The sequence below is a fragment of the Rattus rattus genome, chromosome 8 (assembly GCF_011064425.1).
Source record: "Rattus rattus isolate New Zealand chromosome 8, Rrattus_CSIRO_v1, whole genome shotgun sequence".
Taxonomy (NCBI): Eukaryota; Metazoa; Chordata; class Mammalia; order Rodentia; family Muridae; genus Rattus; species Rattus rattus.
Genome location: NC_046161.1, coordinates 98,534,684 through 98,551,458, shown reverse-complemented (window position 1 = coordinate 98,551,458; position 16,775 = coordinate 98,534,684). Strand labels below are relative to the sequence as shown.

The following is a 16,775-nucleotide window of genomic DNA, read 5'->3' as shown; positions in this document are numbered from 1 at the left end:
GATGATTGGATATATGCTGGGTCCAAATATAGAGTTCACAAGTTCCCAATCTTTGCTCAGCAGTTGACGGTAGGGGTTCATAAGGTAACAACGTTGGTAGCTATCAGAGGGGATAAATTCTTAGGAGACAGAAGAAGAAAGTTCCTAGGAGGGATCCGGACCTCAGGATGGCTGGAGGTGGAGACCTGTGTCCCACAGAGGCTGTGGCATATGGTATAGGTCTGGGGTACACAGATAGAGAACTAGGAGAGGAAAAGAACTGGGGGAGGAAAGACTTCTTTACTAGGAAGGCCACTAAAATTGTTCAGGTCACACACACACACTACAACAGCCAACTCAACAAAAGAACTCAGGAGATGTTTGAGGCCTCGGCCTATATGCAGCACCCTAGGAGCCCAAGAACTCATGCACATCACTTAGTTGCTTTGAGCCGATCTCATTCTGCCAGCTTCTCCCTCGCTACCCACGGACCCTCGGACATGGCAGAAGAGGATCTTATGAAGGATGTGGCTGTGACAGTGCTGTGACAACGAGGTTAGTTTAATGACGATGCCCCCATTTTTTACTGGTTCTCCTCTCTCTGACCAGAGGGGGAGCGGCCATCTCCGTATGCCTGGCAGGAGGCACTGTGGCCTTCCACACGCAGGACCGCGACCCCGTTCTGCGGTAGCTGCAGCCAAAGGCTCTGGGTGGGCGGAGGAACCTGGCCTCCCGGGCCGGGCTATCCAATCGCCTCTCGCAGATTTCCCTCCGCTGGCCCGCAGCGGCGTCTCGTGGATTCGCGCGCGGGCTCGGGCGGGCGGCGCGAGCCCGGGTATTGCGAGCCCCCGCGCGCCAGGGAGCGGCGCATGCGCGGGCGTCCCGCGAGCCCGCTGAGGCGATCCGAGCCGCGGCGGCGCCGGGAAGCCAGCGACTGAGCTGTGAGGGACCGATCGGCGGCGCGGAGACTGTGGCGACGGACAGGTGGTGAGCCTTCGCCCGTGTTGCCAGGGGCTCTTCGGCTGCCCGTGGAATCTCGCGGTCGGTCAGGACGTGGCATCCGGAGGTGGCGGTGGCATCCCGGACGGCCTGTGAGGGATGCGCCGCCTACTGCCCCGCGCCGCCTGACCGCCCCCGCCTTGCCTCGCGGTGCGCCACAGCCCGGCCCGCGGCCGCCCCTGCGGCCGTCCCCTGCGCGCTGTCACCCAGCCGCCGCGCTCGCGGGGCTGTGCCCGGCCCGGCCATGTGGACCCCCACAGAGGAGGAGAAATACGGCGTAGGTAGGTGAGGCTGGGGCCTGGCAGCGACCGGGGTTCAGGGGCATGTGCCCGAGTCCCGGGCCCCGCCTCGATTGCTGCCCCGGGCTGGCTCCTCCGCCCCTGCCTGCAGACTGTGCGGCCTCGGCGCGGGGCGGGTGCGGTACAAGCGCGGGGATGGGCCCGGGGCTCTGGGTGCGGGAGGGCGGCAGGGGGCGCTGGCGGTGCGGCCTCAGCAGGTGCGGCGGGCGGGAGGGGCCGCAAGGCTGGGGCAGTTGCGGGAGGTTTGTGGTGTGAGGCGCAGGACAGTTTAACCACGAAGCTGCATCTTGAGAATCTGCGTTTCCCAGCAGTCAAAACCTCGATTTTAATGAATTTCTGCACCAAAGTTGATGAGCTTCATGGTTGTTTATTTTCCGATTGGAATCTTACGAAAAGGAATGCAAAACGTTGACATCATTTTCCCAGTCCAAAATGTTGCGGACCTTTGTTTTGCTTTAAGTATTAGAAATAGTTACCCTACTGCCGTGGGAAGTGTTTTTTTGGACATAAATCATTGTTAAAGTTTAGCGTATTTTGTTGACATTGTTTTCTTTAAAAAAAAATCTGTTTTCAAATAAGAACGTTACTCCTTAGTTTCTTCTTACACTGTTAGGTGAAACTCCGGATGATTTCTTTTAATATTCCATTTCTTTAAAAAAAGAATATTCAGTTTTTAAGGGACTGAGTGTTTTTTTATTTTTACTTTTACAGTGTTAGTATTTCGTGGTCAGTCACTATGCATTATTGTAAACAACCTATTGGATTTAGTTACAAATGTTTAAAATGTGGAGTGTGCAGGGTTTTTCGTTCTTTCTTAGCTTGCAATGGAAAAAATTTAGAAAATTTATAAGAAATATATCGCTTAAAGGCAAATTATTATTTCAATTATTGCAACAATTCTATTAGTATTTCATTCATAATTCACTATAAAGTAACTTTGTAAACTGCAGTGGTTTTGTAAAGTGCAGACGTTTTGTAATACCGTCAGGTAAGGTATGTAAAAATAGTATTCATAGCAGAGAGGCTCTTTATCTTCTTCTGAAAAGTAACATTCTAAAGTTTGTAATTAGCTATGCTACAGTGGACCTGGTAAAAAAAAGTCCCGGAGTTCTAGAGTCTTTTGAAAAGGAATTAGGAAATGGTGCACAGGCTATATTCACCCCCTAGGGACTCTTTTACCTTTTCTATTTAAAGCATTCCTTGAATACTAAGTTGCTACTGGGAAATGAGTTGATGGTTTTTCTTCTGTGTTACTTGCTATCAGAACTTCTTAATTAGAAATAACAAGCAATCTGCGCAAGTGGTCAACTGTCCAGTGGTACTTGATAAATTTTTCCCTTCTGGGGAGGTTCTTTCAAGTAAAGCTGATAGTGGGATTCAGAGTGCTGGCTTCTTTTTACTGGTGCTTTGAAAAAATTATGTAAATGATTTTCTTAATGTGTAAATGAGGCTCCTGTTAACATACCTTACAGGGTTGTGAAAACCAAACAAGTACACACTAAGTAGTTTGTAAATGCTAATCTCCCCATTAGTACTTAGAGAACGTTAACACTATGTAACAATAGGTATGTTAGTTCTGAGACTGGTAATTCAAACCAATCAGGATAGGTATATGTGAATCTTTAAGTAATAGAATTTGAAATGTGATTTACCAAAACAGAAGATGGAATGAGATTACTTTTAGAAAAATTGTTATTCCCTGCAGAGGAGCGTAGCATTGAGTACAGGGTAGATCTTAAATGCCTGTTGTTATTTGGAAGACAGTTTCTTTGTAGCTGTGATCTGGTATAATTTTGATGCTCTTTCTGCCTGCCTGTCTGTCTGTCTTTCTTTCTTTAAGTAACTACTGTCTTTTTTTAAAGTAAAGACAGTTTTCCTCAACTGTCTCTTCCTGTTATGACCTAAAAGTTTTTGTTTAAATTGCTTAAAACTCTGAACTTTCTCCCCTTCATAAACTTAGGGGCCATACTTCTAGGTGTTTTCTTAAAATCTAATTCAATCTGTAAGATATCTTCAATTTTGTATTTAATAATGATAAAAATGTCAATTAAAATGATTTTTCTATTAGTCCCATTGTTTGATGGCTTTAAGAAGTAACTAAAAAGTTTAACTATTACCACTGTTTCTATAAGAAAATGTTTCGAGTTCAGCTTTTTAAAATTAAACATTCATTTATTTGCTTGTGTGGAGAATGGTTGTACCCATGCTATGACATACATGTGGAGGTCATAAGACACCTTGGGGAGTCTTTTTTTCCCTCTTTTTCTTTACCATGTGTGTTTTGGGGATTGAACTCATGCCATCAGACTTGGTAGCAGGTGCCTTAGCCCACTGAGCCATCTCACTGAATTTAACAGGGATTTAATGTCTAAAGGTTTGTGGTAGAGCCCAGTGGGTTAATATTTCCTTGAATTCAGGAGATCCAAGGATCAGTATTTTGAGGAGGCATCAGAAGGAGTGAAGACAGAAAGAAAGGACGAAAGAAGGAAGGAATGGGAGAAAAGATCTGTAATACAGAGGAGTCTGAGGTGGAGCAGAGCCATGTGGGAAAGATCCACTGTCCACAGTAGTTGAGTAAATTTACTGGTCACTAGAATAGCTTGAAGACAGTGGTTTCATTAGTTTTGTTATGGCCCATCAGTCCCAAGAAGGAAGCCTAGTTTTTGAAGCCTCTGAAAGAGAACTAGTACCTCTTTTTGAGGCAAATCCAGAACTTTATTTTGTTCTTAAAAACAAGGATATAATCTGCACTTATTATAATGATAGGTTTAATATCAGCAGGGGTAATTGACATTTAAAATTTTACCTGAGCCTTGAGACAGGAGTAAAGTGACAAATCTAAGGTATTTGGCTAGTACCTAAAATTCAAATTTGAAATTTGAACCCAAGATTTCAGAATTCTAAACTACAGAGTCTTCCCTTTTACAAAAATTATTATGGTTATTTGTGTGTGCGTGTGCGTATGTATGTATGTATGTATGTATGTATGTATGTATTATATATGTGTCTGAGTGTTAACAGGTAAGGTCCCATGGTGATAGGAAACGAATTTTCCAAGTTCGTCCATCCATCCAACCGTCCTTTTGTCCCTCCCTTCTTTCCTTCTGTCCCTCCCTCCCTCCCTCCCTCCCTCCCTCCCTTCCTCCCTCCTTCCCTTCCTTAAAGATTTACTTATTTAATGAATGTGAGTACATTGTCGCTGTCTTCAGACACATCAGAAGAGGGTATCAGATCCCATTACAGGTGGTTGTGAGCCACCATGTGGTTGCTGGGAATTGAACTCAGGACCTCTGTAAGAGCAGTCAGTGCTCTTAACTGCTGAGCCATCTCTCCAGTCCTGGTTCTTCTTTCCACCATGGATTCCAGGGACCAAACTCAGGATGTTAGGCTTGGGCAACAAGTGCTGTTTTATTTGCTAAGTTACCTTACCAGTTCTGCAGATTCTTTTATTACACCCCTTGCTTTTGAATGGAATTTGTCAGTAATATATGTCTAACTTGAAAGTTGAGACATAGTCCAGAGCAGTAGTCCTCAACCTTTCTTCTTTTTTTTTTTCTTTTCTATTTTTCGGAGCTGGGGACTGAACCCAGGGCCTTGTGCTTGCTAGGCAAGCGCTCTACCACTGAGCTAAATCCCCAACCCCATCCTCAACCTTTCTAATGCTGTGACCCTTTAATACAGTTCCTCCAGACCCCAGCTATAAAATTATTTTTGTTGCTACTTTGTAACTGTAATTTTGCTACTGTTATGAATCATATTGTAAATACCTGTGTTTTCTGATAGTCTTAGGAGACCACTGTGAAAGGGTTGTTCCACCCCCAAAGGGGTCATGACCCATAGGCTGAGAACCACTGCTCTAGTCTTCATTTAAACTAGGTAACTATATTAAAGAATTTTCCCACCTTGGATATTGTATAAGGTTATGTAATATTACTATTGCATTAATGAACATAATGGTTTATTTTGATGGGTACATGGTACGAGTTCAGAAAGCAAGTTTTTAATAATGCCTTGAAGACTATATTAGGTGAAGACTTTATTATTATTGTGATGGTGGTGGTGGTGGTGGTGGTGGTGGTGGTGGTGGTGGTGGTGATGATGATGATGATGATGATGATGATGACAGGGTCTCACTTCTTAGCTGGCCTGGAGCTCACTATGTAGACCAGGCTGGCCTCAAACTCAATGAGATTTGCTTGTTTTGCTGGAATTAAAGAGGAAAGAAATCGAATTTAGCAAACATTTATTGAAGGGCTTTTTTAAGCTAAAAAGTTGTTTTAACCTCTTATTCTCTAAAGCAAACAGGAACTAATTTGCATGGAATTATCAATTAAAAGTTTGTGTTTGTGTGTGGTATATGTGATGTATGTGCATATGTGTAAATGGAGGTTATCCCCTAGGAGTCTTATCTCAATTGCTCTCTGTCTTATTTTTTTGAGCTTTTCTTGTTGAGCTTGGAACTCAAGGATTTAATTAGATTGGCTAACTGTCCAGAGAGTATCTGGAGATCTCTGTCTTCATCCCTGACCCCAACACTGGTGTTACACATGTGTGCCACCATGTCAGGCTTTAACATGGATCCTAAGGATCTGAAATTATGTTCCCAGGCTTGTGGGACATTTTATTGATTGCCCCCCTTTATTTAGATGGGTGTTTTGCTGTATTGTTCAGGTTAGTCTCCAGTTTCTGGCTCCCACCTCAGTCTCCCCTGTAGTTGGACAACAAGTGTGCATGAATTACCATAGTCAGCTTCATATTTTAATAGAAAATTTAGCATATAGCAACGTTCAGTAGACTTCATATTTACAGATCATTTAATCATGCAGTATTAGATCATACATTAGAAGCATTAAAGTACATTGTAAACATGGTAATGTTTTCAATGTAACATTTAAAATTTTTGTGTTTATATTTTTGGGTCTGCTAAGTGCGTTCCAGTGTTCACAGAGGGCAGAAGATGGTGTCAGAACCTCTAGAGTTAGAATTCAGGCATTGTGAGCTGCCAGACATGGGTCTGGAAATCTGAACTCCAGGTCCTCTGGAAAAATTGCACATCTCTTTAACTCCTGAGCCATCTTTCCAGGTCCAGATGTAGCATTTTTAGACACATCCTAAAGCATGATAGTCTGAAAAAAAAACCAGCCATTGAGGTTGGAAGTACCTCATATTCATACCTTGTGTTTATATTGGTGCTGAATATTAATTTTTAATAGCTTTTGAATATTCCTTTGAATTTTGTCTTTAATTTTGATAGTAAGAATGTTTAAAATTATTCCTACTATGTAAACAAGCAGTTGGTCTGCTATATTAGGGACTTAATTCCAATGTTATGATTTTACTGATGTGAACAAGCCTATTTATGATTGTGCTCTCAAGTCTCTTGCATACCTCCCTCCAGACAAATTATGTATAGAGAAGCAATGTTTTGTAAAGGTTTTGCACATAGTCTCTGAAGACATTTTTAATTTTTAAAACATACATAAATACATCACCACTTATTTTAGCTGTGGTCCAGGTATTTGCTATGTTACACATTAGGATACTTTAGTGAAGATAATGACTTCATTGGGAAATATCTTTCAGAAACATCTCATTTTCCTGTTTGTCTACAGTGCTACAAAATCTCAACCTCCTACTTCCGCATACGTCCCCCTTTCAGTACTCATTTATGTGCTCTTGCTAATGAGTGAGAGCCAACATTTGTGCTGAAATTAAAGCATGATAAACATAGATGTAGAACTATGATGTACATTTTACTAGATGTGTATTTGACCTTCACTACTCAATTGGAGCCCATATTATTATTACACAGCTGTAATAACAAGAGTAACCCCCTCCCTGAGACATGATCTCTCTGTATAGCTTTGGCTATCCTGGAACTTGCTCTGTAGATCAGTCTGGTCTTAAGCACACAGAGATCTGCCTGACTCTGTCTTGCAAGTGCTGGGATTAAAGGTGTGCACCACCACTGCCAGTTAGAATATTGTTATTGCTGACTAGAATTGATGACTTCATGTACATTTTTTATAAATTTTTGTTTTTTGCCTCCATATAAATTGGTTGGATTATACCTTTCACTAGTTCAATTTAGAATTTAAAAAATATGTGTATGGGTATTTCGACTACATATTTCTGTATACTCTGTGAATGCTTGGTCCTAGGGAGTCACAAGGGGTATCAGATCAGAATTAGAGAGGAATGTGAGCTGCCATATGAGAGCAGCTAATGAATGCTCTTAGCCATTGAGCTACCTCCAGCCCCACTAGTGTAAATTTTGGCCTTTAACAGATCATAGAGAAAATACTGCTTAAGGTTCTGTAATTTGATCACTAGGAAGGATCCATGTGGTGGAAGGAGAGAACCAACCCCTGCAAGCTGTCCTCTGACTTTCGCACACCTTTCATGGCACACGTGTGCTCAGATACACTTGTGCACAGGATAAATAAGAATGTAGTAAAACAATTAAAACATATTGGGGGTAACATTGATTTTTGGTTAAGCCAAACAACCAAAACAGCAACAACAACCACCAGTGTTTCCGTGTAGATTTGAGAGATAGTTTATTAGCTAAGAATACTGGTTGCTCTTCTAGAGGACGCAGGTTTAATTTCCAGCATTCACATGGGCTCACAGCAGTCTATAACTTCAGTTCCAGAGATGCTGACTTCCTCAGGCAATGCATATGTGCAGCATACTGACACAAGGCAGGCAAAATACCCATACATGTGAAATAAAAGTTAAATTTTAAAAAACTATTTTATAACCTTGTTTGTTTTACACCCCTCCCATGCTTGTTTATTTGGTTTTTGGGACAGGGTTTCTCTGTAGCTTGGCTGGCCTGGAACTCACTATGTAGGTTAGGCTGGCCTTGAACTCACAGATCTGCTTGCCTCTGCTGAGTGTTGGGATAAGGGCCACCTACCTGGCTATTTTATAAACTCATAAAAGTTGGGAATGTGCCACAGTTACCTCAGTGTTCTCGAAAGGTAGAACTCAGTGTTAGGATATAGAATGGTTCATACATGTACTTGAGAATTAAATTGAATGCTTTGTTAGTGTGGTATTACATTTGATTTTTGGTGACTTTGTAGACATTATTCCATATTGCTCATATTGAACTTAAAACCAGTTTAACTCTAGGACTCATTTCATTTGAACCAACATCAAACTAAATTCTGAGTTTATACATAATCTTAAGCAAAAATGTTAAATGTTATTTTTTTTTTTGGACCTGGGGACTGAACCCAGGGCCTTGGTGCTTGCTAGGCAAGCACTCTACCACTGAGCTAAATCCCCAACCCCTAAATGTTATTTTAAAATACATATTTCATCACATTTAAGTTACTGTATGTAGCTTATCAGTTCAACTTCTCAAATATTTTTGAAGTTTGTGATTTTACACATCTTTCCTCGTTGATCATTTATCTATACAAGTAGTAAGATTTTGTTATGCAAGTGGTTTGTTTTTTTCAGCTAGCTAATAAAAGTATTAAAAGACAATATTTAATTTTCAATAAACACCAGAGGGAGGTATTTAGTATATAAAATGTGTTTTTGCTGTGTTTTTTTTCTTTTTCTTTTTTTCGGAGCTGGGGACCGAACCCAGGGCCTTGTGTTTGCTAGGCAAGCGCTCTACCACTGAGCTAAATCCCCAACCCCTTGCTGTGTTATTTTTTGAATACAAATTATCTGGATGAACATTTCATGACAATGTCAGCTATACCATCTTTGTGAACCGGATAGTGCTTGAGATTAGGGCAGGTTCTAAATTATGGCCTGTGGAAGAAAGATGTAGTTACAGGGCATGTCAAAGAAATGTTAGAATTGAAAAGATGTTAGTCCCATTTTTATCTTCATATGTAGGAGAAATTGAATCTAAAATTTTATTGTCCTTTGTTTCTGATACTCTTTCCAAATTCCAAATCGCTATAGTTTGAACTTGGAATGCTCCTAATTCTAATGCTCCTAATTCTAAGGTATTAAAGATGGTGCTCAGCCCACCCAATTAGACAAGATGGATGAAGCAAAGAAGTGCAGGCAGACAGGAGCCAGATGTAGATCTCTCCTGAGAGACACAGCCAGAATACAGCAAATACAGAGGCGAATGCCAGCAGCAAACCACTGAACTGAGAACAGGACCCCCGTTGAAGGAATCAGAGAAAGAACTGGAAGAGCTTGAAGGGGCTTGAGACCCCATATGAACAACAATGCCAAGCAACTAGAGCTTCCAGGGACTAAGCCACTACCTAAAGACTATACATGGACTGACCCTGGACTCTGGCCTCATAAGTAGCATTGAATATCCTAGTAAGATCACCGGTGTAAGGGGAAGCCCTGGGTCCTGCTAAGACTGAACCCCCAGTGAACGTGATTGTTGGGGGGAGGGTGGGGAGGGGAACACCCATAAAGAAGGGGAGGGGGAGGGTTTAGGGGGATGTTGGCCCGTAAACTGGGAAAGGGAATAACACTTTCGAAATGTAAATAAGAAATACTCAAGTTAATAAAAAAAAAAAAAAAAAAAAAAAAAAGATGGCGCTTTAGCTTGGGCTATTGGAAATGGCAGATGGAAGGCTTTGTGAGTAGTCCTCTGGCTATTGGGGGTGTGTCTTTGAAAAGAGTAGTGGGAATTAAACTGCTGCTTCCTTTCTGTTTCTTGCTTCCTTGTTTAGATAATTTGCTGTGCTATGTGCTCCTGCTTCTCTCTCTCTCTTTTTTTTCTTTTATTCGGAGCTGGGGACTGAACCCAGGGCCTTGGCGCTTGCTAGGCAAGCGCTCTACCGCTGAGCTAAATCCCCAACCCATGCTCCTGCTTCTTGAGAGCACTAGTTTCATTGGCCTAATCATGGGGTAAAAGTTCCAAGATTAAAATAAATCTTTCCTGTTTAGAATATATACATATATAAAGATATATATATATATTTAACTTTTTATTCTTTGTGAATTTCACATCATGCACCCCAATCCCACTCATCTCTCCATTTCTCTATATTCTCCCTCCACTCTTGCAACCTCTCTAAAAGAAAACAAAAACAAAATCTCGCCATGGAAGCTCTGGTATGTCATGGTGTATTGCATTGTACATCCCTTTGCCCAAACAGCTTTACTTGCAAATGTTCATTATAGTGAATCAGTGGTCTGGTTCAAGCCCTCTAGCTTCTGCTACACTGTCAATACTGGATCCTAGCCAGCATTTCTCTCAGATATCCTGCTGGTGCTGCTTTGATTCTTCAGGATTAGCCCCTTCAAGAGCTCCAGCAGTTCATAGGAGGGGTAGATGTTAGGGTAAACCAACTCAAAGTCCTTGAGGGGGCAAGGGGTGGAGTAGCTGAGTTGCTCAACCTGCAGGCTGTCCTGTACCTGTGCCATCAGAGTTTTCCCCACTGCCCTGGCAAGGGCAGGGCCAGCTTACTCTAGTGTCCCAGCTGGCAAGGGGTGGGGCTAGCTCTCCCACCTGCCTCAGGTACTCTTGCCCTCCATACTGTACTGGCCTTTGGTGGTAACATGGACCATGGACATCAACACAGATGGGCCAGGACGTCACCTTGACATCAGGTGGCAGTGCAGGTACTCACATCAGGCTGTTCCTTGCCACTCTTGTGTCTACAGTTCCAACTTTCTTCATAGTGCATAGACTGTTATGGATGAGGGCCTCTGGGTGTCTTCTGCCCACCTGTGCTTATAAGCTAACATATCTCAGATATTTGTTGATTATAATATATCTATGGCCCTATTCAGAAAGACCTTAATTTCCTACCTTTTTGGTTTGTTCAGGTTATAATATGACCAAGATTCTACGGCTGCCATTTTCTGCTTGGGGAATGCCAGCTGAAAAAGCTCAGTGCTGCTTCTGATATGTCCTTACTCATTTATAATAAGCTTAATTGCACTTCTTTGCCACAGAAGACTTAGAAGCTTTTGGACAGGGACTTTCTTCATGTTGTTTGTTTGTTTGTTTATTTAATACTGAGGCTGATTTTGAAGGCAGTTTGTGAGTCTAGTGTTGTTTTTAGGTATGTGACATTGTGAATATAAATTTTTGCTTGACCCTTTTCTTTCTTGAGCCTGTTAGGAATTTACTGCTTATGACTGAGTTCAAATGACTGATTTTGGGTGGGAGCCTGAGGATTCCAGTTGCAATCATCTCACCTTGAATAGCAATGATTGCAACAGTGATTAGGAAATCATAAATCAGGTAATTGTAATATAATTTGACTTTTCTCATTACCTTTTCTTCAGCATCTTTAGGGAATTCTGTGTTTTGGATGAGTGGCTTTTCCACTCTTAAAAGCACAACAAAGAGATTTTTGTCTATTTTGGTTGAAGTGTCTTCAAAATTTAATGTATTTTAGTTTTCTCTAAAGTATGACTTTAGCATGTTGAATTCATTTGATGTTTATTTTTCTGTATTTATTTTTATTATATAAGATACATATTCATTATAGAAATATCAGATATGGAAAAACACAAAAAGAAATTAACCATGATTTTTTTTTTTTTTTTTGCTGCTTTTTTTCGGAGCTGGGGACTGAACCCAGAGCCTTGCGCTTCCTAGGCAAGTGCTCTACCACTAAGCTAAATCCCCAGCCCCAACCATGATTTTTTTTTACACAGATATAACTCTAGCTAACACATTGATATAACTTTCTAGTCCTTTTTTTTTTCTTTTTTCTTTTTTTTTCGGGGCTGGGACAGATATAACTCTAGCTAACACATTGATATAACTTTCTAGTCCTTTTTTTTCTTTTTTCTTTTTTTTTTTCGGGGCTGGGGACCGAACCCAGGACCTTGTGCTTCCTAGGCAAGCGCTCTACCACTGAGCCAAATCCCCAACCCCTCTAGTCCTTTTATAAATATGTGTAAATAGTCGTTTAAAATAACTTTGGATCATATTATTTTACACACACCCACAATTAATTTGAAGTTAGAGCACTACATGTGGAGTTAGTCTTTATTTCCACCACCATCACTTCCTTGATCAGTTTCTCCTTTGGAGAAAGAGTTTGCTGAACTTCAAGTTTATCAGGTCAGGTAGGCTGACTGGCTAGTGATATTTAGACTTCTGTTTATTTCTGTCCCTGTCTCACAAAGCTGTGATTCACATCCTCCCTGCTCAGCTCTTGTGCTTGAATGGCAAGCACTTTACCAACTGTTTTCTTCTTGACTTCTTTAATGAGCCATTCTTCATTTAATGGTTTGTCATTTAATTTCTGTGAGGTTGTGAATGTTCCATTTTTCTTGTTGTTGATTCTAGTTTCATTCTATTATGGCCAGATAGGATATAAGAAATTCTTTTTTTGGTATTTGTTGAGATTTGTTTTGCATTCTAATTATATGACCTATTTTTGAGAAATTTCTATGTGATGATAGAAGGCTTATAAGATGTCTGGTAGGTCTATTTGACCTACGACATCACTTAACTCAGATGTTTATTTTTTATCAGGCTGGTCTGTTTATTAGGATGATGTATTAACATCACTCATTATTGTGTTGTGATTAATCTGTGACTTTACATCTAGTAGTAGTAGTAGTTTCATGAAATTGAGTGAGTATATCAACATTCAGTGCATATATGTTTGAATAAAGTGATCTTTTAGAAAAATACCTGTTTTTTTTTCTAATTTTAATTTGAAATATTTTGTCAAACTGAGCTCCATCTAAGTGTTGTCTACAAGAAATATAGCTCACTGGTAATGTCAAACAAAACCTGGGGATAAAAGGATAACAATAAAATCTAAACAAATAACACTAATATTTTGTCAGATACTAGAATTGTTGTACCTGCTTGTTAATACAATTTTGTCTCAATGTGTGGACCAGGCTGGTCTTGAACTCAAGATCTACTTCCCTATCCCATCAGGTGCTTGGATTAAAGGGGTATGTCATCATACCCAATGGAACCTGTTTTGTAAATCCATTCTGTTTGTGCCTCTTGGTTGCAGAATTAGGAATATTAACATTTAGGGTTTTTATTGAAAGGTGTACATTTATGCCTGTCATCATCTTATTTAAGGACTATTATTACTTTGCATATCTTCATTGCCTTTTTTATGATTCTAGCACATCCCCTCTGTCCCCCATAGTCTCATGAAATGTGTTTACCTTTCTTTTTTGTGTATAAGATTCCTTTAGTGTCTTCTGTAGTGATAGCTGAGTTGCCAGGAAATTTTTTAGTTTGTAATTATTATGAAAAAGTTTTTCTTTTCTCTTTTGGTGATAAAGGATAGCTTCACTGGGTATAGTAACCTGAGTTGACAGCTACTGTCAGTCATTCAGAGGTTAAAACGTGTCTGTCCTCTTATGCCCTTTTGGCTTTTGGGTTTCTGTTGAGAAATGTGCTGCTACTTTGAAGGTTCACTTTTATATCTTTGTTGGTATGTCTCTTGGTTTTCATTCAGTAAACTTTATTTATATGTTTAGTTTTGATGGTTAATATTTTTGGTTGTTTTAATTGTATTACTGTTAACAGAATTACTTTGGAGTAAAACTCTGTAGACAAAACTCTGAGCTGTGTCTGAGGGAATTTGTAAATTGGGTTACTGGAGGTGGGAGGACATACTCTTGATTGTGTGTAGTGCCATTTCATGGGCTGGGTTCTTAAGCCAAATAAAAAGAGAAAAATGAGGTGGATATCAGATTTGATGTATCTATGCTTCCTGACTGCAGATACAATGTGCCAGTTGCCTCATGATCATGAGTTCTCCAAAGTGGTGGGCCGTACTCTCAAACTGTAAACTGGAGAGACTCTTCCATAAGTTTGTGTTCTAGTTTTATTTCTGTTGCTATAATAAAATTCTCTGAGAGAAAACAACTTAGTGGAGAAAGGGTTTATTTTAGCATACAGTCCATTATTTTGGAGAAGTCAAAGTAGCAGAAATTCATATCACATCTCCTGCTTGCTTATGCTCAATTCAGTTTCTCCACTTGGAAACAGTTCAGGACTCCCTGCCTATGGAAGACAGGCACCCATAGTGTGCTGGATCCTCCCCTATCAAACTAGTTAAGACAACCCACCATAGACATCCCCGTAGCCAGTGTAATGCAGGCAGCCTCTCAGACTGTCTGACCAGGTAATTCTACATTTTGTCAAGTTGACATAGTTACCTGTAACTGATTGTGTCGGGTGTTCTGTCAAAACAATTAGAAAAGTGACTTGTAGTGTTTTAGCAGCAATATGGTATGGGAGATTATTTTCTAGTCTCATTTAGTGTTTTAAATGCCTCCTAGGTCTGGATATATGTTCTTTCCCTAAGTTTGGAAAGTTTTCTGCAAATGATTTTATTCAGGGTGTTTCCATGCATTCTCCCTCAATGTCTGAGTCATAGACTTGGCCTTTTCTTCTTACTGGATTTTTTTTATTTACTTCCCCCCCTCCCCCCGGAGCTGAGAACCGAACCCAGGGCTTCTTTGGTGCTTGCTAGTAGCAAGTGCCTTACCACTGAGCTAAATCCCTAATCCCTTTTTATTCACATTTTGAATGTTATTTCCTTTCCCAGTTTCCTGTCCATAAGCCCCCTGTCCCCTCCCCCTTTCTTCTATAAGGGTGTACCCCTCCTCATCAATCCCCCTCCCCCATCCTGGCCCTCCCCACCCTCCCACCCTGACATTCCCTTACACTGGGGGTCCAACCTTGGCAAGACCAAGAGCTCCTCTTCCTTCGGTGTCCAACAAGGCCATCTTCTGCTACATGTGCAGCTGGAGCCATGGGTCAGTCCATGTATAGTCTTTGGGTAGTGGTTTAGTCCCTGTGAGCTTTGGTTGGTTGGCATTTTTGTTATGGGGTTGCAAGCCCCTTCAGCTCTTTCTGTCTTCTTCCAATTGGGATTCCCATTCTCAGTTCAGTGGTTTGCTGCTAGCATTTGCCTCTATATTTGACATGCTCTGGATGTGTCTCTCAGGAGACATCTATTTCCGGTTTGTGTCAGCACGCACTTTTTAGCTTCAACGGTCTTATAGAGTTTTGGTGGCTGTATATATATGGGCCACATGTGGGGCAGGCTCTGAATGGCTGTTCCTTCAGTCTCTGCTCCAAACTTTGCTTCCCTATCCCCTCCTATGGATATTTTTGTTCCCCTTTTAAGAAGGACTGAAGCATCTGCGCTTTGGTCATTCTTCTTGAGCTTCATGTGGTCTGTGGATTGTATTTTGGGTAATTCGAGCTTTTAGGCTAATATCCACTTATCAGTGAGTGCATACCATGTGCATTTTTCTGTGATTGGGTTACCTCACTCTGGATATTTTCTAGTTCAATTCATTTGCCTATGAATTTCATGAAGTTATTGTTTTTGATAGCTGAGTAGTACTCCATTGTGTAGATGTACCACATTTTCTGTATCCATTTCTGTTTTGCCTTGATATTCATAAGGGAAATTGGTCTGAAATTCTCTTTCTTTTTAGGGTCTTTGTATGGTTTAGGTATATGCATAATTGTGGCTTCATAGAAGGAATTGGATAGTGCTCCATCTGTTTCTATGTTGTGGAATATTTAGACACTATTGGTATAAGGTCTTCTATGAAGGTCTGATGGAATTCTGCACTAAACCCATCTGGTCCTGGGCTCTTTTTGGTTGAGAGCTTTTAATAATTGCTTCTATTTCTTTAGGAGTTATGGGGTTGTTTAGATGGTTTATCTGATCCTGATTTAACTTTGGTACCTGGTATTTGTCTAGAAAATTGTCCATTTCCTCTAGATTTTCCTGAATATAGACTTTTGTGGTAGGATCTGATGATTTTTTGAATTTCCTTAGATTCTGTTGTTATGTCTCTGTTTTCATTTCTGATTTTATTGATTTTGGATACTGTCTCTGTGCCTTCCAGTTAGTCTGGCTAAGGGTTTATCTATCTTGTTGATTTTTTCAAAGAACCAGCTCCTGGTTTTGTTGATTCTTTGTATAGTTCTTTTTGTTTCTACTTGTTTGATTTCAGCCCTGCGTTTGAATATTTCCTGCCTTCTACTTCTCTTGGGTGTATTTGCTTCTTTTTGTTCTAGAGCTTTGAGATGTGCTGTCAGGCTGCTAATGTGTGCTCTTTCCTGTTTCTTTTTGGAGGCACTCAGAGCTATGATATTTTTCTTAGCACTGCTTTCATTATGTCCCATAAGTTTGGGTATGTTGTGCCTTCATTTTCATTTAAATTCTAAAAAGTCTTTAATTTCTTTATTTTTTCCTTGACCAATTTATCATTGAGTAGAGCGTTGTTCAACTTCCATGTATATGTGGGCTTTCTGTTGTTTTTGCTGTTATTGAAGACCATCCTTAGTCCGTGATGATCTGATAGGATGCATGGGGTTATTTCTATCTTCTTGTATCTGTTGGGGTCTGTTTTGTGACCGATCATATGGTCAATTTTGGGAAGGTACAGTGAAGTGCTGAGAAGAAGATATATTCTTTTGTTTTAGGATGAAATGTTCTATAAATATCTGTTAAGTTCATTTGCTTCATAACTTCTGTTAGTTTCTCTGTCTCTGTTTAATTTCTGTTTCCATGACCTGTCCATTGATGA

General features: G+C 40.5%; 1 protein-coding gene across 1 annotated transcript in view; it reads left to right on the top strand.

Annotated features, from left to right (window-relative positions):
• Positions 1–1,122: 1,122 nt before the first annotated feature.
• Dock3 (dedicator of cytokinesis 3) overlaps positions 1,123–16,775 on the top strand; it is a 341,809-nt gene continuing 326,156 nt past the window's right edge. The window contains exon 1 of the mRNA XM_032910506.1: positions 1,123–1,259. Within this exon, the coding sequence (XP_032766397.1) occupies positions 1,223–1,259 (37 nt within the window). The 5' untranslated portion in view covers positions 1,123–1,222. The remainder of the gene's footprint in view (positions 1,260–16,775) is intronic.